General features: G+C 38.8%; 1 protein-coding gene across 3 annotated transcripts in view; it reads right to left on the bottom strand.

Moving 5' to 3' along the window:
* Positions 1-20,986, bottom strand: part of LVRN (laeverin) — a 79,098-nt gene that overhangs the window by 26,262 nt on the left and 31,850 nt on the right. For 2 of the 3 annotated variants that reach the window (XM_015472978.3, NM_001206325.2), the window contains exons 5-11: positions 15,110-15,264; positions 13,718-13,831; positions 4,027-4,170; positions 2,941-3,006; positions 2,782-2,847; positions 1,963-2,135; positions 324-400 (exon numbers count right to left, since the gene is read on the bottom strand). In XM_015472978.3, the coding sequence (XP_015328464.1) occupies positions 324-400; positions 1,963-2,135; positions 2,782-2,847; positions 2,941-3,006; positions 4,027-4,170; positions 13,718-13,831; positions 15,110-15,264 (795 nt within the window). The remainder of the gene's footprint in view (positions 1-323; positions 401-1,962; positions 2,136-2,781; positions 2,848-2,940; positions 3,007-4,026; positions 4,171-13,717; positions 13,832-15,109; positions 15,265-20,986) is intronic. The other variant, XM_010808815.4, reaches the window with a different exon arrangement.

Genomic DNA, 20,986 nt, shown 5'->3' with positions numbered 1-20,986 from the left:
TTCACTACATGTTTTACTATGCCCTCTTAATTCTAAACAACAATCCAGTAAAACAAAAAGTAAAGATATTCCAAAATATGTATTGATCTTACCATATATTTTTTTCACATACAATGACTTTTGATTAGAAATGTTTCTTTAAAGCACTATGTTCAACAAGAATGATATAATATTTTAGTTTTAAATAAGCTATTCAAAAGCTAGACATTTTAATATTTTATTCTCTGCTTTTATGTGTGTGTGTGTGTGTGTGTGTGTGTGTGTATACACACACATATATTTGCATATATATGTGAAGGTATTTTTAAACATTTGTTACTTACTGCTGCTTTTATCTAGCCAGACTAAAGACTGTGTAGTTCCATTTTTCATCCAAAGAATAGGTATAATCCATGTGTCACTTTTTGGAAAAAAAGTGAAAACTTCAGTTATTGTTCACACATAAGAATAAAAGCTTTGAGCCAATATTAAATAAGATGATAAAATAAAAGAACTCAAATTCTTCAGTCATTCCTTGTGGATATGACCTCAGAATTGTTCACTGTTGTTTCACAAGCCAGCTTTGGCTATTTATTTATTCTCTTGTGCCTCACAGATTTGCTTCTTCTTGCAACTCAGGGTAGCTTCTAAGGTTCACCTGTATCTGAAACTTTCAAAGCCTGTTTATATTCAATTACAGCCATCTGGCCTTACTCAGGGGTCATTCAAATGCTGCAGACATACCCAAAGCTATCTGTGCCAAGAAAACTGAATAATCATTTAAGAAGAAAAAGCATGACAAACATTTCAAAATGCTTTTCCACCTCAAGTCTTCTCCCAGTTTGAAAAGTGTTCAACAGCAATCAGCCAGATTATTCATATTCACTGAATGCTGGCACTCTCCCCGTGTTGGTGGATGTGACCTGGATGAAGTCACTGACCACGAGGAGGACATTAGTCATCTGAAGGCACACTTGGAATTTAGGCAATATTTCCAATCTTGCTCAAATGCTCGCACGTCTGGCTTCTCAGACTTTGAACTGAGAGTCTTTGTTCATATGATAGCTAAAGCCACCTCTTCTCAAAAGTCATGAAATATCACAGGGAGAAGGGACCTGCAGATCTATGTCCTCCCCTGGAGTTTTAAAGAAAGAGTGGGACAACCTGAAACTTTTGGTGATGGTACATGAAAATAAATTACTCATTTGTGCTTATACTTAATACAATGTGATCTGAGAATCAAACCCTTTATCAAAAACAGTTGAAAACTATCTAAGAAGTTAAGGAAGAAAAGGAAACGGAAGAAGAAAGTGGTAATGCTAAGCCACGGTATACTTACTATCTCATTTCACTTCTACAACAATCCCCTTGGGTTTGTATTATTACATTTGCTTTATAGATAAGGAAACTGAAACTCAGAGATTTTAAATAAGATTAAGGTTTGAATTTGGGATCTATAACTCTAATATTTTATGTATGGTTACAAAAGCACACACACACACGTGTGGGCATACATGCACAGAATTATTCCTCAAGGATGTGGTTACCATTCAGTTCCATTTCTAGAGAAGGGAAGATGACCTGGCAACCAGATCCCCTTTTTTCTTAATTAACATAAGGTCATTCAGATTCTATTTTACTGGCTTTCACACAGAATTCTGAGTAATTCATTACCTCTGTCTAAAGGACAAAAAAGAATGCCTAGCCCTCAAAGCTTTGGTTGTGGGTGTGGCCCTAAGTCCCAGGGGAGGAACATTGCAAGAATGCCTAAGGCAGGCCTCTGGCCTTGCTCAGGGCCTCAGGGGCTCTGCCCCGTCCTAGCCCACAGTAGCATCCGGCATGGAGCACTGCATCACCATCCCCAGGTCATCTCATGGAAGGGTGTGCACCCAGTGGGAGTAATGCTTCCTCATCCATAGGCTGGTTTCCTTTTGATCAGAGCTCAACCCCAAGGAAGGTGAAGACAGGAGCAAATCTACCTACTTGTGGGTTAGAAGAGTCTGATTTTTAACCTTTCCAAGATAAAATGGCTCCTGTTTCATGACACCCGTGGATACATTTAAGGTGATAACTGGAAAACCACTCTGGTGTGTCCAACTGTCCATGATGCTTTTTACTGTTGCTGGCAAAAGAATTTTACTCTGGTCATCTATGGCCTGTTTTAAAAAAAACATCACAAAAGCGGTTATTTACCATCCAAATCTTTTGAGGTAGCCAACTCCTAAAAGAAACTATCAATACGTAGTGATTGTATTTCTCATTTATATAGTAAAACCCAGTGGGGAATTTCTGCACCAAATTTAATTCTGTTCATCTCTGTATATATGAGTGGTTCCTTAGTTCATCCTTTCACTCATTCATTCAATCACTGAACACAATTTTTATGGATCTAATATATGCAGGCTCTATTCTGGGCACTGGAAACATGGTGTGTGTGTGAGCAGTCGCTCAGTTGTGTTCAAAATGCTGTGGACTATAGCCCACCAGGCTCCTCCACCCATGGGATCTTCCAGGTAAGAATACTAGAGTGGATTGCCATTCCCTTCTCCAGGGGACCTTCCCTAGGACCTTCCCAACCCAGAAATTGAACCCAGGTCTCCTGCACTGCAAGCAGATTCTTTGCCATCTGAGCCACCAGGGAAGCCTGGGAATACAGTGGTGAAGACTACAGAAGTAACCTCTGACTTAAAGGAGTGTCGCAGACAAGGGAAGGGGGTTTTCCTGTGGCATCAGCACACACACATGGCCTCACGATCTTACAGCACAACACAGCAAGCACATCGCAGAGAGTGAGAGAATTACCATTTGGAAATGTCTCCATAGATCATCTTGCTCAGCATTTGAGTAAGAAAACGTCTCCAAATATGACTGTTAAAATAGAAAAGGTAAGGTTAAGATGAATAACCTGCCAAAGCAATTCATGTTTACCGTCTTTAGGTAACAACAATTTTGTAAACTCACCTTAAGTGCGCTGATAAATATTTTCTCATTCAAGAAACTAGAAAGCATCCGGGCCAGAGACGCTCCCTAAGACATAAGAAGTTGTCCATCATTTGAACAGAATTCAGTATCTAAATACTGACACATTCCATTTTGGTACGCAAGATTTTGGGCTGTGCTCCTCATTGCATTGTATACCTCAGTTGAATGTCTGGGTTAACCCAAAATGTGCTAATAAAATAAACTGTCACTAATTAATAGATAAAAGATGAGAAAATGCCCTACGTATAAGAATTCAGGGTACAGAAAACTTTTTAAATTGAGATACTCACACAACAAGTATAAATAAATAAATGTTGCCTGTCATTCCAGTTCCACAAGGATCAGCAATTAGCCCCTGTGGTTGCCTACTGACAATGTCCCACGGTGGGTGTAGGGGGCAGGCAGGGGGGATTCAGGATGGAGAAAACTAGGAAGCATTCTTTGTTTTGAATATGCTAATCCAAAGATAGTTCAGATACATATCTAAAGAAAATTTTCAATGGCCTCAGATTCTTGCATCCTTCCATACACAGAAAAGCAGGAAAAGTATTCATTTGAGATGTCTGTTCCTTGTGACTAGCAGTAGTCTTTTTATACCTGACTGGGTGTTTTTCCCAGGAACAAAACAAAACCAAGCCTTCAGCTATATTCTGGCTCCTCCCTTATCTCTTTGGAACAGTTTCTCAGAATACTCTGAGAGGCTGTCTCCTGGGCTATAGTCCTCTGTGAGGTTCCTGAATAAAACTTAACTCACAGCTTTTATGGTGTGTACTTTTCTTTCAGTAACACAAGAACAAATTTCCACCAGGCAGAAGAGTTCACCTTAAAAGTATCCAGCTGTCTGTCTATATTAAAAAAGGTAGATGGCATTGACCACCTATTACAGATTAACATTTACTAGATAAGAACTGATTTAACCACGTTTTCTGAAATCCATCTACTGAATAATATTAAGGTCTTTGTACCAAAATTGTGTAGTAGCACATTAGTCTAGAACCCAAAGAATCCATTTTATGTAGCTTTCTGCAAGAGTGCAGCACAAATATAAACGTGAAACTGTTTTACCTTGTTGTAAGTAATTAAGTCAAAGAGCTCATCTATTTCATTGGTTTCTGTGAAACTTTCCACCTTCATGGAGACGGCTCTAGACACTAGGGCGTGATCTTCTCTGAGCACACCATGTAAAATGTTAGAAAAGAAGATCTCATTCTAAAAGGAAAACATTGAGACACACTAACTTCTGAGACATCACAGAAACAGGAAGTTCAATGTTCCTAAAATATTTTCAGAAAAACTATCATTGAAGAGCGGAAGAAATCAATAATTGAGAAGTGCTCTTTGGGCTACAATGTGCCAAATAAGTCAGGAGTCCTTGAATAACTAAACTCTTGTGAAACTTTCCTTCCCACTTGGTTTCCTTTTTTATTTCAATTTAAAAAATCAATTAAAAAAGTTAATGTGGTTTCCAAGACAGCCATCTACTGGGTTGGCCAAGAAGTTTGATTTTTCCATAAGATGGAACAAACTTCTTAGCCAACCCAACACATTCCTTACGTAAGGAGGTCCCTGACCACCCAGACAGGTCCTCCAGGGAACAGCATCTCTAGGTGGTTCTAATCCTCTACAGTTTTATTGGTAACTTTATTCAGTTCAGTTCAGTCGCTCAGTCGTGTCCGACTCTTCTCGACCCCATGAATCGCAGCACGCCAGACCTGCCTGTCCATCACCAACTCCCGGAGTTCACTCAGACTCACATCCATTGAGTCAGTGATGCCATCTAGCCATCTCATCCTCTGTTGTTCCCTTCTCCTCCTGCCCCCAAATCCCTCCCAGCATCAGAGTCTTTTCCAATGAGTCAACTCTTCGCATGAGGTGGCCAAAGTACTGGACTTTCAGCTTTAGCATCATTCCTTCCAAAGAAATCCCAGGGCTGATCTCCTTCAGAATGGACTGGTTGGATCTCCTTGCAGTCCAAGGGACTCTCAAGAGTCTTCTCAAACACCACAGTTCAAAAGCATCAATTCTTCGGCGTTCAGCCTTCTTCACAGTCCAACTCTCACATCCATACATGACCACAGGAAAAACCATAGCCTTGACTAGACGGACCTTTGTTGGCAAAGTCATATCTCTGCTTTTGAATATGCTATCTAGGTTGGTGAAAATTTTCCTTCCAAGGAGTAAGCATCTTTTAATTTCATGGCTGCAGTCACCATCTGCAGTGATTGTGGAGCCCAAAAAATAAAGTCTGACACTGTTTCCCCATCTATTTCCCATAAAGTGATGGGACCGGATGCCATGATCTTCATTTTCTGAATGTTGAGCTTTAAGCCAACTTTTTCACTCTCCTCTTTCACTTTCATCAAGAGGCTTTTGAGTTCCTCTTCACTTTCTGCCATAAGGGTGGTGTCATCTGCATATCTGAGGTGATTGATATTTCTCCCAGTAATCTTGATTCCAGCTTGTGTTTCTTCCAGTCCAGCGTTTCTCATGATGTACTCTGCATATAAGTTAAATAAGCAGGGTGACAATACATAGCCTTGACGTACTCCTTTACCTATTTGGAACCACTCTGTTGTTCCATGTCCAGTTCGAACTGTTGCTTCCTGACCTGCATACAGATTTCTCAAGAGGCAGGTCAGGTGGTCTGGTATTCCCATCTCTTTCAGAATTTTCCACAGTTTATTATGATCCACACAATCAAAGGCTTTGGCATAGTCAATAAAGCAGAAATAGATGTTTTTCTGGAATTCTCTTGCTTTTTCTATGATCCAGCAGATGTTGGCAATTTGATCTTTGGTTCCTCTGCCTTTTCTAAAACCAGCTTGAACATTAGGAAGTTCACGGTTCACGTATTGCTGAAGCCTGGCTTGGAGAATTTTGAGCATTACTTTACTAGCATGTGAGACGAGTGCAATTGTGCGGTAGTTTGAGCATTCTTTAGTAATCCCTTAAAATGTATCGGTCTCTTACATGGACATTTGTAAACCAAAAGCAATGCCAAATTTACAAATTCACAGTGATGATGATGTAGTAATATTAGTTATTAAAAATAAATCAAAATAAATCTATAAACTGGATACAGTAATTTATAGCTCATGCATTAGGAATTTTTTTTACTGTAAAAGTGTTAGTCGCTCTGTCATGTCTGACTCTTTGCAACCCCATGGAACTTCAGCCCACTAGGTTCCTCTGTCCATGGAATTCTCCAGGCAAGGACACTGGAATGAGTAGCCATTCCCTTCCCCAGGGGATCTTTGCTATCCAGGGATCAAACCCCAGTTTCCTGCACTGTAGGCAGATTGTTTACCTTCTGAGCCACCAGAGAAACTGGCAGTTATTTATATTTTAATAAGGTGTAGAACTCTCCAAAAGATTGGATCTCTCTTAGACACATGACCAGGGCCATTTCTTTCTGAAGGAAAACCAAAGAAGAGTTAAGAGGTGCATGCAAAGACAGAGCCAAAGAAAGGGCCATGGAGACGTTGCAGGGGAAGCCGAGGCATATCCTGGCGAGCACCTGAAAACCACGGGAGTCCCAGCTCCCAGGGCACTCTCTCTGTGGTCCCAAGTTGACTCCCTCACCCCTCAACAGTGTCAGATGAGCTTTCAAACTCTGCTCCACTGCTATCTGCCAATGTTTCAACCAACCCTCTTTAGTTAGCATATTATGTTTAGATTTATGAATACTTTGGTTACGTTATCATCAAACTGAGCTTTTCTCAAAAGAAGAAAGCCTGTCATTTAGAGAAACGCATGTCAAACTTTACTGTCCATAAGGATCCCCTGGGGATCTTGTCAAATTGTATTCTAATTCAGTTGGTCCGTGCTGGGGTTGGGCTTTTTTTTTTTTGGCAACACCTTGAGACATGCAGGATCTTAAGTTCCCCCGACTAGGGATGGAGACTCATGCCCCATCCAGTGGAAGCGTGGAGACTTAACCACTGGACCACCAGGGAAGTCTGGGGTCTGTACTAAATGACCAGGTGATGCTGATGTTGGTATATAGCTCAAGAACCACACTTTGAGTAGCAAAGATTTAGAGGAGACACCTGCATAAAGTCCCACCTTACTCGTTAAGTATAGGTTTTATTATTTTAACACCTAAGAGTTCTTGAGAGTGTGCACTGTCGATCCCTGTGTTCATATAAACAGAATGAAGAAAATAATAAAAATAAAAAACACCCGTAAGTACACACCCTGCAATAACTCCCATTAGAATGCTGTTAATCCAGCTCTTTCTAATCTTTCCCCCTATTTATTCATTCTTACAGTTGTAAAAACTTTTTGTCTTGTTCATTTACTTATTATCACATTCATTTAGAAATTTTGCTATCTTATCTTCATAACTATTCCTAATAATGGCTGCTGTATTATAAATGAAACAAATATAAATTGGAAAGAAATAACCCCAAACTTAATCATGATTCTCACAGGGAAGATACAACTTTTGCAAAAGCAAAACACTAAAATAAACAAATGCACAGCTGCATAATACCCCTTCAGGTTGATGGACTATAACTGACTTAATCATTTGCCTACTGGGTAGGCATTTAAGTTGTTTCCAGTTTTTTTTTTTTTTTTTCCTGTTATAGACAATGTATTAACGAATACTTTCGTACACATAACCTTTTCCATATTTTTCTTTCAGAATGGATTGTCTTTCTCTCTTGCGCCTGCCTGGCATAAGGTTTACATAATCTTCTTCGTTTCTTCCCAATCACACAAGATAACTGTGATAAGTGAGGCGAACATCTCTTACTCAACATTCCTCGGGTTTTTCTACTCTGGGCCTTCCACAAGGTGATGCTCGTCCCAGTCTGTTCTGGTCTTGTGGAAGGGAAACTCTATGTAAAAAGCAATATCAGCTTTTTAAAAAACATTATCTAGCTACTGCAGATAATGATTGGATAAAGTGAGTCTGTACACTCTCCATTTCTTTCTTCATGCAAACTGTGAGATCCCAGAGGACAAACCTATTTCTATCACATCTATGATTATCCTAAGAAATGTAACAGTATTTATTATGAAATTTGTATGGAACATCACTGAAGTTGAAAGCATAGGGTCTGGAGTTGACCTACTTGGGTCTGAATCCCACTGCAGCCTCCTAGGGATTGTGTGACTCATAAAAGGCAACTAACTTCATCACTCTGGAAATTCAGTTTCACCTCTAAAAATGGGGTGAACACTGTCCTCACTGGATTATTATCAGGTCTAAATTAATTTATATAGAATTTTTAGCACTGAGACTGGCAAATAGAATATGCTCAATAAGGGTTAACCACTACTGTAATTATATCATCATCATCATCATTAGTTCTTCAAAAGAGTGAATCAGATATTGTACATAATACACTCTAAGCACATAACGAATGCTTAGTAAATGATGGCTGTCACAACAGTACCCACTAAATACTCAATCTATTGAATGACTGCGTGAAACTTTTTCTTACAGATGAGGAATGAAAGCTCAGAAGTGTTCAACTACTTGCCTCAGCTGACAGTGATCATAAAAACACAGCGAGACCTGACTGGTTGCAAGGACCCTACGTGCCCTTTCCCTCCAAGAGATCTGCTGCTCCCTTAGACCAGTCAGAAGAGGGATGCAGAAAAGCCAGCGAGTAGCAATGTGGACATGGAACAACAGACTGGTTCCAAATAGGAAAAGGAGTACGTCAAGGCTGTATATTGTCACCCTGCTTATTTAACTTATATGCAGAGTACATTATGAGAAACGCTGGACTGGAAGAAGCACAAGCTGGAATCAAGATTGCCAGGAGAAATATCAATTAACCTCAGATATGCAGATGACACCACCCTTATGGCAGAAAGTGAAGAGGAACTAAAAAGCCTCTTGATGAAAGTGAAAGAGGAGAGTAAAAAAGTTGGCTTAAAGCTCAACATTCAGAAAAAGAAGATCATGGCATCTGGTCTCATCACTTCATGGGAAATAGATGGAGAAACAGTGTCAGACTTTATTTTTTTGGGTTCCAAAATTACTGCAGATGGTGACTGCAGCCCTGAAAGTAAAAGACGCTTACTCCTTGGAAGGAAAGTTATGACCAACCTAGATAGCATATTCAAAAGCAGAGACATTACTTTGCCAACAAAGGTTCATCTAGTCAAGGCTATGGTTTTTCCTGTGGTCATGTATGGATGTGAGAGTTGGACTGTGAAGAAGGCTGAACGCTGAAGAATTGATGCTTTTGAACTGGGGTGTTGGAGAAGACTCTTGAGAGTCACTTGGACTGCAAGGAGATCCAAGCAGTCCATTCTGAAGGAGATCAGCCCTGGGATTTCTTTGGAGTGAATGATGCTAAAGCTGAAACTCTAGTACTTTGGCCACCTCATGTGACGAGTTGACTCATTGGAAAAGACTCTGATGCTGGGAGGGATTGGGGGCAGGAGGAGAAGGGGACGACAGAGGATGAGATGGCTAGATGGCATCACTGACTCGATGGACGTGGGTCTGGGTGAACTCTGGGAGTTGGTGATGGACAGGGAGGCCTGGTGTGCTGCGATTCATGGGGTCGCAAAGAGTCGGACATGACTGAGCGACTGAACTGAATTGAGCAATGTTAGAGCTGGAGCTTCACGGGTCAAGAAACCAATTGGAATGTTCTGAATGCTTGATCATGACCCATTCATCCTGTATGTTAATAACTTTCAGCTGAACTTAGACCAGAATTAGAAAAAATGGAAATCTGTTTCTGCATGTTTCTGTGATGCTCTTTACTCAATTTCAATCTAACAACTGATTCAAAGGAAGCTAAAGTTCTGACTTCTTAAAGACCATTGAAACAAAGCCTTAAGCTTTTCAAAAACAAAGCTCATGGCAATTTTTTCAAGCTCCAAGATCCGATACTCTTCTGGCAAGGGTTATGGTTCACTCAGCTCTACAAGTGATTGAGAAATGTACACTCAGAAAACAGTGATTAAGAACCAATGATAAAAAGAAATAAAACTAAATGGTATGAGAGGATAATCTTACCATCTTAGCTTCAAAAACATTGGTAACATGTTTTCATCAATGTTTCCCAGAAATGATAATATCTTAGCCATTTTTGTTGCATTAAAAGGTAACTGATTGATATTTATAGTATAGTCTATAAAGGACATACAGTTGAATCTAATTGTTTTAAGGACTGGAATGTCTTTCCATATTGACTCTCAGCACAGAGGTAATTTGGGGTATAACCAAATGCTTTCAAAATAGTTACAGACAACACTAACCACGTGTAGATGCTACTTTATAAAAGAGATATAAACAATTTTGTAGGTGTAGCATATATGGAAGGACTAAGACTTACTATATATATATATATAGTTTACATATATGAAAAGAGTCATAATGAACACGCTCACACACACTATAAGCCCCTTGAGAATGAGGACACGACCAGGAGTTTTCTCCCTAGGGTTAAAGACACGGGCTTTGCAGCTAAAGAAACCTCGGATTGAATCTCATCTCTGACCTTTAACAACTGTGAGATCTTGAATGACTTACCTAATACTTATACCCTCAGTTTCCTCAATAGAAGATAGAAAATAACTATACTCATAGGATTATTTTGAAGATGGATTAAGATGATATATGTATAAGACTCACTCCACCAGGCAGTTGAGTCCCAAGTGCTCAGTGAATGGTATTAAATAATATTTTTGGTTATTTATTAATATTTATTATCATCATTATCCTCATCTTCAGCCTAGACCCAGATCACTGGAATGTAATCACAGTTTCACCTCAACCAGGCAAAAGACCTTGGCCAAGTCAATTAACCTTTCAGTACTTCATTCTGCAGATCTATATAATGATGTCTAGCCCAGGGGAGGAAGAGCAGAGGTACTGTAGAGTGGCTGGACTATGTGATGGTGGGCATTTTATAGGATGTCCACAAAGGGCAGGAGGAAAATTCTTAAAGAGACGGAATACCAGACCACCTGACCTGCCTCTTGAGAAACCTATATGCAGGTCAGGAAGCAACAGTTAGAACTGGACATGGAACAACAGACTGGGTCCAAATAGGAAAAGGAGTACGTCAAGGCTGTATATTGTCACCCTGCTTATTTAACTTATATGCAGGGTACATCATGAGAAACTCTGGGCTGGAGGAAGCACAAGCTGGAATCAAGATTGCTAGGAGAAATATCAATAACCTCAGATATGCAGATGACATCACCCTTATGGTAGAAAGTGAAGAAAAACTAAAGGGCCTCTTGATGAAAGTGAAAGAGGAGAGTGAAAAAGTTGGCTTAAAGCTCAACATTCAGAAAACAAAGATCATGGCATCTGGTCCCATCACTTCATGGCAAATAGATGGGGAAACAGTGGAAACAGTGGCAGACTTTATTTTTGGGGGCTCCAAAATCACTGCAGATGGTGATTGCAGCCATGAAATTAAAAGACACTTACTCCTTGGAAGGAAAGTTATGACCAACCTAGATAGCATATTAAAAAGCAGACTGTGTACGAGACAGCAAAAGAGACACTGATGTATAGAACAGTCTTATGGACTCTATGGGAGAGGGAGAGGGTGGGAAGATTTGGGAGAATGGCATTGAAACATGTAAAATATCATGTATGAAACGAGATGCCAGTCCAGGTTCGATGCACCATACTGGATGCTTGGGGCTAGTGCACTGGGACGACCCAGAGGGATGGTATGGGGAGGGAGGAGGGAGGGGGGGTTCAGGATGGGGAACACATGTATACCTGTGGCAGATTCATTTTGATATTTGGCAAAACTAATACAATTATGTAAAGTTTAAAAATAAAATAAAATTAAAAAAAAAAAAAAGCAGAGACATCACTTCGTCAACAAAGATTTGTCTAGTCAAGGCTATGGTTTTTCCAGTGGTCATGTATGAATGTGAGAATTGGACTATAAAGAAGTCTGAGTGCTGAAGAATTGATGCTTTTGAACTGTGGTGTTGGAGAAGACTCTTGAGAGTCCCTTGGACTGCAAGGAGATCCAACCAGTCCATCCTAAAGCAGATCAGTCCTGGGTGTTCATTGGAAGGACTGATGTTGAGGCTGAAACTCCAATACTTTAGCCACCTGATGCAAAGAACTGACTCATTTGGAAAGACCCTAATGCTGGGAAAGATTGAGGGCAGGAGGAGAAAGGGACGACAGAAGATGAGATGGTTGGATGGCAATCACTGACTCGATGGACATGGGTTTTAGTGGACTCTGGGAGTTGTTGGTGGACAGGGAGGCCTGGCGTGCTGTGGTTCATGGGGTCGCAAAGAGTTGGACGGGACTGAGCGACTGAACTGAACTTGCAAAGTGGCATGGAACTGGGGCAGTAAAAGACTGCTACATCAGTGCTCCTCAGAAGCTACAATTTCACAAATAGGTAAAAAAAAGTTTTTTTTTAAAGTTTCTGTGTGGTGAACAGAGGTCTGTCAATTTTTTATTCTGCCAACTTTTTAATAAACAAAAGATAAATATCATCTACTTACTATCTTCTTCCTTTCATAAAAGAGGGAAAAATTTACAGCCAATATATTAATGGGCTTCCCTGATGGCTCAGACAGTAAAGAATCTGCCTGCAACGAGGGAGACCCGGGTTTGATCCCTGGTTTGGGAAGATCCCCTGGAGAAGGAAATGGCAATCCACTCCAGTATTCTTGAGTGGGGAATTCCATGGACAGAGGAGCCTGGCAGGCTATATAGTCTATGGGGTCACAAAGAGTTGGACACGAATGAGTGACTTTCACTTTCATAATAATAGAAAGAACAATCTTAGATTCTCCTTCAAAGTGAATAAATTTAGCCTGTAAGGATCTGACCAGTGGAAATCAGCATGTCAAACGTCAATACACTCTAATGAGCAAGGGTATGGAGAGGAGAAAAGAGGCTAGAAGTAGAGCCTTGGAAACACTTGGGAGGGGAGAGGAAAAAAAGACCTGCAAAAAGCAGCAGAAAGAGCAGCTCTGAGCATCAGAGAGATGGCAGGAGGCAGGAACAGAGAGGAAGAAAGAAACCCTTACTTGGTGTGAAGAAATGAGGTCTGTGTCAAAAGATCATATTAAATCTAAACATTTAAACACTTAAATCAATTTAGCTTTATCATGCCATTCTGAAAGCATTACCTAACTACTCTAAATAAAATATTGGAATATAACTTTCAATTCAGATTTGCATACACATAAATTAATTTTCCATGTTACTATTTACTCAACATAGCAAAAGATTATCAGCTATAACAGATACAATGTCAGCTATGAGTATCATATGCAATATCAGCTACATTATGGGTAATATAACATAGCATATTACTTATTATTAAAGTTGTAGATTACTGATTGCAAGTGCTTTAAAATTCAGTCTAGGTAGAAATTAATGAAAATAACCTAAAATCTAACAGTAGGGAAAATATTTTATATATATATATATACACACACACACATTCATATAGACACATCTTATAAAGTTATATGATAAAATACTAGGAAACCGTTAAAAATCTTATTTTCAAGGATGATCTAATGACCTGTGGAAAAGCTCTTGATATAGTATGAAGCAGAAAGGGCATTACACATTTCTGTGTAATTTTCTCTTCTAGGAATATTTACAATAATAAAAGCCTGACAAAAGAAAACAAATCAAAAAGACAACATTGAGCATCTCTGATATTACAGATAATTTATTATCTCTATATTTTTCTGTATTTTACACACTTTCAACAATGAAAATTAACTAGTATTATAATTAGAAGAAAAATTATAAATTAACAGACATACTTACCATTGGGAGTTTAGGATTGAAGTGGTTAATTATCCCAAATTCAAAATAAGATGCAAAACCTTCATTGAGCCAGATATTATTCCACCAATTCATGGTAACCAAGTTTCCAAACCACTTTTGGAGTTGGGGATAAAAAGAACAATCTTAACTTCAATTTAAGTAATATTTATTGTAATTACATGTTAAATAAATGTAAGGTCAAAGACAAAATTAAATGTAATTTGCTATCAGTGATAAAACTTGAAAACAGGACTCCAAAATCATGTTGTTGTTTTATTAATAACATGAAGTCATTCATTTTTTTCTGTAAAATTTCACATCCAATGACTGGAAGCAATTTTTGCTTTAAAACTGTGATGCTGAGAAATAAAGTAAGCTAGAATAGCATTTCTTAAATTGTCCACTTTACTCCAAAGTTAAGTCAAAGTAGAAGGCCTGAATGTTCACTTAACACCTACTGAATGACAGCATCTCATACTCTAAACAGACTACATCAGAATTTTGCTGTAAGCAGTTGATTATGTTTTAAGGACATGATTTGATCTGCACCATGCAAGAATCACTCAAGTATTCGTTTCTGCAAAGTGGTCCAGTTATAATTATTTTCTGTTTGAGCTTAACAGAAGGAAAGTGTCAAATGATGATGAATAGAATCAGGAAAGATAAACACAATAATTTCCAAAACCAACAAATCCACACCCTGGTTTTTAACCAAATTCTTATAATAGCTGTGATGTACTAATAGTTAGCACCCTATTTTCCAAAACAATGTGTCACTTAGGCTATAATAAAAAATGACACTGTGAGTGATGATCAAGACTTGTGAAAATATGTGTTGACTGTGTAACAGGGTATAATTTAATCACAGGAAATCACTCCTCTCCAAAACTTCTTAGGGGTCCATATAACAAGAAGATAATTTCACAGTTTAGGTGACTGTCACCTCAGTGATACTAGTATATTGACTATAACCCTTTAACTTGTAACTTCTTGCAAAAAAAAAAAAAAGTTTGTGACAATCTACTGATGAAATGGGATATCTTCTAGTGACTCCTTTGAATGTCTCTATTTTAAGATGGAATGAAAAGCAGATGACCACAGGTCTGCTTGGTTTACTTTTCCTGAAGAGAACTTTGTGGCACACAATTACTCTTTGAATATACGACCTGCTACTGTTCTGAGATTTCTTATCACCATGATCTATCACCAAAAGTTCAAATCCACCCAGGATCTGATTACATAGATCCTTCCTTGTTTTCACTCACTGGACCACTTTTCAAGTTATTTTTTAAAATTTGGTGTATGGTATAGTTTGAGGAGTTTTTGCTGCTTTTGGTACAGAAGCTGGAGAATATTCTTGTGTGAAATAAGAAAGAACATTTTACCACATGCCTGATGTCCGATTTCGTGGGAGACAATATAGGAGATCATGATCTTTTTTTCTGTTAGTTTATCATTTGGTTGCAGCAACAATAATGACTCGTCAAATATCAAGAGTCCCCAGTTTTCCATTGCACGGTTGTCAAAAGTAGGCAAAGCAATTATATCTAAGTGGATTTAAATGGAGGGAAAATGAATCATCTCTTTCTAAAGATTTGAGAGTTCCAGATACAACATCTCAAAATGAAATCATAAAATTACTGAAATAAAATGCAAGTGAATATCTATAACTTAAGGGGCAGGAGAAAGGCATTAAAGACACAGAGAAGACAGAGTCAGAAAACAAATTGCTTTGTATGAAAATTAAATAGTTTTGATTAAGGACCTATATCCAAAATATACAAAGAACACTTGAAACTCAAAAATAAGAGAAAAACTTTACAGAATTAGCAAAAGATCTAAAGAGATAGTTCACTAAAGAGACACTTCACTAAAGAGACACACAAATGGCAAATGAACAGATGAAGATATGCTCAACACCATATGTCATTGCTGCTGCTAAGTCGCTTCAGTCGTGTCCGACTCTGTGCGACCCCAGAGATGGCAGCCCACCAGGCTCCCCCGTCCCTGGGATTCTCCGGGCAAGAACACTGGAGTGGGTTGCCATTTCCTTCTCCAATGCATGAAAGTGAAAAGTGAAAGTGAAGTTGCTCAGTCGTGTCCAACTCCCAGCGACCCCATGGACTGCAGCCCACCAGGCTCCTCCGTCCATGGGATTTTCCAGGCAAGAGTACTGGAGTGGGGTGCCATTGCCTTCTCCATGTCATTAGGAAATTGCAAATTAAAACAACGAGATACCATGACACACCAGTTCAAAACAAAACATCGATGTTGGAGAAGATGTGGAACAATAAAAACACTCATCCGTTGCTGGTGAGAATGCAAAATGGTACAGCCACTTCAGAAGACAATTCGGCAGTTTCTTATAAAGCTGAACATAGGTTGGCTATACAGTCTAGCAATTGAGCTCCTAAGGATTTACCCAAATGAGTTCACAACTGAAGTCAGCAACATGCACGTGAATGTTTATAGCAGCTTCAATCATAACTGCCAAAACTTGGACATAATCAAGATGTCTTTTAATAGGTGAATGGATAAATAAACTGGAAATGGCAACCCACTCCAGTACTCTTGGCTGGAAAATCCCATGGACAGAGGAGCCTGGTAGGCTACAGTCCATAGGGGTTGCAAAGAGTCGGACACGACTGAGCGACTTCAGTTCAGTTCAGTTCAGTACAGCCATACAACAGAGTACTATTTAGTGATAAAAAGAAATGAGCTATTAAGTTATGAAAGGACATGGATAAAACTTAATGTTACTAAGTGAAAGAAAAGTGAAAGTCACTCAGTCGTCTCAGACTCTTTGCAACCTCATAGTCCATGGGGGTTCTCCAGGCAAGAACACTGGAGTGAGTTGTCATGCCCTCTTTCAGGTGATCTTCTCAACCCAGGGGTCAAATTCAGGTCTCCTGCATTGCAGACAGATTCTTTACCAGCTGAGCCACCAGGGAAGCCCACTAAGTGAAAGAAGCCAAAAAGAAAAAGTTACACATGGTATGATTCCAGTTAGTACATAACATTATGGAAAAGGCAAAATTATATAGACAGTACAAAGATCAGTGGCTGTCAGGGATTGGGGGAAAAGAGGGGATGAGCAGGTAGAGCACAGGGGATTTTTAAGACAGTGAAACTATCGTCTGATACTGTGACGGTAGACATATGTCATTATTATGCGCTCAGTCACTTCAATCAGGTCTGACTCTTTGTGACCCACTGGACTGTAGCCCACCAGGCTCCTCTGTCCACGGAGTCTTCAGGTAAGAACACTGGAGTGGGTTGCCGCCCTCCTCCAGAGGATCTTCCCGACCCAGGGATCAAACAAACCCATGTCCCCTGTGTCTCCTGCACTGCAAGAGGATTCTTTACTGCTGAGTCATTGGGGAAGCCCTCGTTACTGTATACATTTTGAAATTCACAGAACTGTACAACACCACAAAGAGTGAACCCTAATGTAAGCTATGGACTTTAGTTATAAAAATGTATCAGTACTGATTCATCAATTGTAATTTTTAAAAATCCACACCAATGTACGATGTTAACAAGAGGAGAAACTAGGGGTGGGGGGAAGGGGAGGGAGAGGAGATACATGAGGACTCTTCACACTCTGGGCACACTTTTTTCATAAACTGTTCTAAAAAATTAAGTCTATTTAAAATTAAATATTTTAGTGCACCAAAAAAACACCACAAACAAATTTGAAAGGCAAAACACAGACTGGGGTAAATATTTGCAGCCTATATCACAACTAGAAAATATTTTTTCAATACTTAAAGAACTTTGATGAATCAAAAAGGAAAAACATGAACAATTCAATAAAGAAATAATTCAAACACCCAAAAATCTTATTTAAAATTTTCAGCTTCATTAGTATCAAAAGCAACAATTAAAACAATGATATAACAAGCTTTCAAATGTATGAAATACATTTTCAAATGTAATAATTAGTATTGGCTAGAATTTACAATTAGGTATAGAAAAACTGACACATAGCCTATTGATGAGGGTGTGAACTGGTAATTTTTCTGGAGCAGTCCAGCAAAATGCTTCGTAACTTTTAAAAATGTTCCTAACCTTTCAAATTTTGCAATTTCTACTAAGCCAAATAGCATGGATATTTGTAAACACATCCTTATGTTTTCTTTCATGTTTTAAAAGCAGCCCCCTCCCCCTCAGGAAAGGAAAAATCAGTCCAAATTTTCAACCACTGAAGATTAAATAAATTATTTTGTCAAATTGATATGTAGGCAGCCTATGAGTTAAAATGACAATAAAAAAGAACGGTTACCTGGATCATATTGCTTTATATTGTTAATTTTTTTTAATCAAAGAACAATATCAATTCCATGGTGTCATTTTTGTTAAAAACAAAGAAGCAAATACAGAGAAAGATGGAAATTGAGACAAAGAACTAGACATCAAAATGTTACCCATGGTCATCTCTGCATGGCAGCATTCCAAGCGATTTTGCTTCTCTTTTTTGTGCTTTCCCTATCTTTCCAAATTTTTTACAGTGTGATCATTTGTTACTTCTAACACTAGAATGATACAAGTTTTGAAATTTTCCTTTGCTAGTGAAAGAAATATCATCGCTATAGTCCATGCTACATTTGCCTCATGAATGCTTTCGCTATGCTACGCTCAGTAATTTAGTTGAGTTTACACGTGGTTGAAGCTGACAGTGTATAGTAAGAAACATTCAGGTCATTATATAGCCTCAACAGGTAATGCTCCATTATCTTTCGACATACTTAGTTGCCTCAGCCTGGGTTTCCCATTCTACTGGATAGTTTTCCATCGTGTGAATGACCCATATCCATTCTATCAGTGACCACTTTGGCTGCTTTGGGTTTGACACTAGTATGAAAAGTGTAGCTTCAAACATTCTTGCACATGTCTTCTGGCATGTATGTGCTCAAATTCCTCTTGAAGATATATCTAGGAATGGAATTTCTGGGTTTTAAGGTATTCTGATGATGAACATTGTAAGACAACAAACAGGTTTTTAAGTTGTAACAACTGATACTCCTTTCAACAGTGTCACTTTCTAACACTTGTATTTGTGAGAATGTCTACTCTTTGACAACTGAATAGGTTGTCACTGTGATCTTGGGTACTCATTTCTCAGACTGCTTAATGAGGTTAAATATTTCTTCAAAAGTTTGTTAGCCACATGTGTTTCCTTTTCTGTATAACATCTATTCATATATCTTTTACTTGTTTTTTTCCTATTGTATTTTTCTTATTTATCTGTAGGTGTTCTTTATATATTTGGGCTACTCCCATTACCACTTACTGTCCTTTCTTTTTTGTTTAACTGTTTCTTTAAAATTTACGTATTTGTAATTGAAGGACAATTGCTTTACAATACTATGTTGGTTTCTGCCACACAGTCCTCTTTCTGCTGAGACTTCATGCTGACTTTATGAGTCAGTGCTGTCTCCTCCTTCGCAATTTGTTTGCTTCTGTCTTTAACATGTAGATGCTATCTGCCGAACTCAGCTACCTGAACAGAGCCTCTACCATCTACTGCTTCTGCATTCAGAGAGCACCTAGAAAAGTAGTAGGTGATTTTCATTTACTCAGTAGAGTCTCATTAATTATGGTAATTATGTCACCACTTTATGATTTATAGACAACTTGAGTTTTATAAGAGAAGACTCTACACATGGACATCACAAGATGGTCAACACCGAAATCAGATTGATTATATTCTTGGCAGCCAAAGATGGAGAAGCTCTATACAGTCAACAAAAATAAGACCAGGAGCTGACTGTGGCTCAAATCATGAACTCCTTATTACCAAATTCAGACTTAAATTGAAGAAAGTAGGGAAAACCACTAGACCATTCAGGTATGACCTAAATCAAATCCCTGATGATTATACAGTGGAAGTGAGAAATAGATTTAAGGGCCTAGATCTGATAGATAGAGTGCCTGATGAACTATGGAATGAGGTTCGTGACACTGTACAGGAGACAGGGATCAAGACCATCTCCATGGAAAAGAAATGCAAAAACGCAAAATGGCTGTCTGGGGAGGCCTTACAAATAGCTGTGAAAAGAAGAGAAGTGAAAAGCAAAGGAGAAAAGGAAAGATATAAGCATCTGAATGCAGAGTTCCAAAGAATAGCAAGAAGAGATAAGAAAGCCTTCCTCAGCGATCAATGCAAAGAAATAGAGGAAAACAACAGAATGGGAAAGACTAGAGATCTCTTCAAGAAAATTAGAGATATCAAAGGAACATTTCATGCAAAGATCGGCTCGATAAAGGACAGAAATGGTATGGACCTAACAGAAGCAGAAGATATTAAGAAGAGGTGGCAAGAATACACAGAAGAACTGTAGAAAAAAGATCTTCACGACCCAGATAATCATGATGGTGTGATCACTGACCTAGAGCCAGACATCCTGGAATGTGAAATCAAGTGGGCCTTAGAAAGCATCCCTATGAACAAAGCTAGTGGAGGTGATGGAATTCCAGTTGAGCTATTTCAAATCCTGAAAGATGATGTTGTGAAAGTTCTGCACTCAATATGCCAGCAAATTTGGAAAACTCAGCAGTGGCCACAGGACTGGAAAAGGTCAATTTTCATTCCAATCCCAAAGAAAGGCAATGCCAAAGAATGCTCAACTACTGCACAATTGCACTCATCTCACATGCTAGTAAAGTAATGCTCAAAATTCTCCAAGCCAGGCTTCAGCAATACGTGAACCGTGAACTTCCTAATGTTCAAGCTGGTTTTAGAAAAGGCAGAGAAACCAGAGATCAAATTGCCAACATCTGCTGGATCATGGAAAAAGCAAGAGAGTTCCAGAAAAACATCTATTTCTGCTTTATTGACTATGCCAAAGCCTTTGACTGCATGGATCACAATAAACTGTGGAAAATTCTGAAAGAGATGGGAATACCAGATCACCTGACCTGCCTCTTGAGAAACCTGTATTCAGGTCAGGAAGCAACAGTTCCAACTGGACATGGAACAACAGACTGGTTCCAAATAGGAAAAGGAGTACGTCAAGGCTATGTATTGTCACCCTGCTTATTTAACTTATATGCAGAGTACATCATGAGGAACGCTGGACTGGAAGAAACACAAACTGGAATCAAGATTGCCGGGAGAAATATCAATAACCTCAGATAGGCAGATGACACCACCCTTATGGCAGAAAGTGAAGAGGAACTCAAAAGCCTCTTGATGAAAGTGAAAGTGGAGAGTGAAAAAGTTGGCTTAAAGCTCAACATTCAGAAAACGAAGATCATGGCATCCGG

This window comes from Bos taurus, chromosome 10 (assembly GCF_002263795.3).
Source record: "Bos taurus isolate L1 Dominette 01449 registration number 42190680 breed Hereford chromosome 10, ARS-UCD2.0, whole genome shotgun sequence".
NCBI lineage: Eukaryota > Metazoa > Chordata > Mammalia > Artiodactyla > Bovidae > Bos > Bos taurus.
This window is presented reverse-complemented; position numbering and strand designations above follow the sequence as displayed.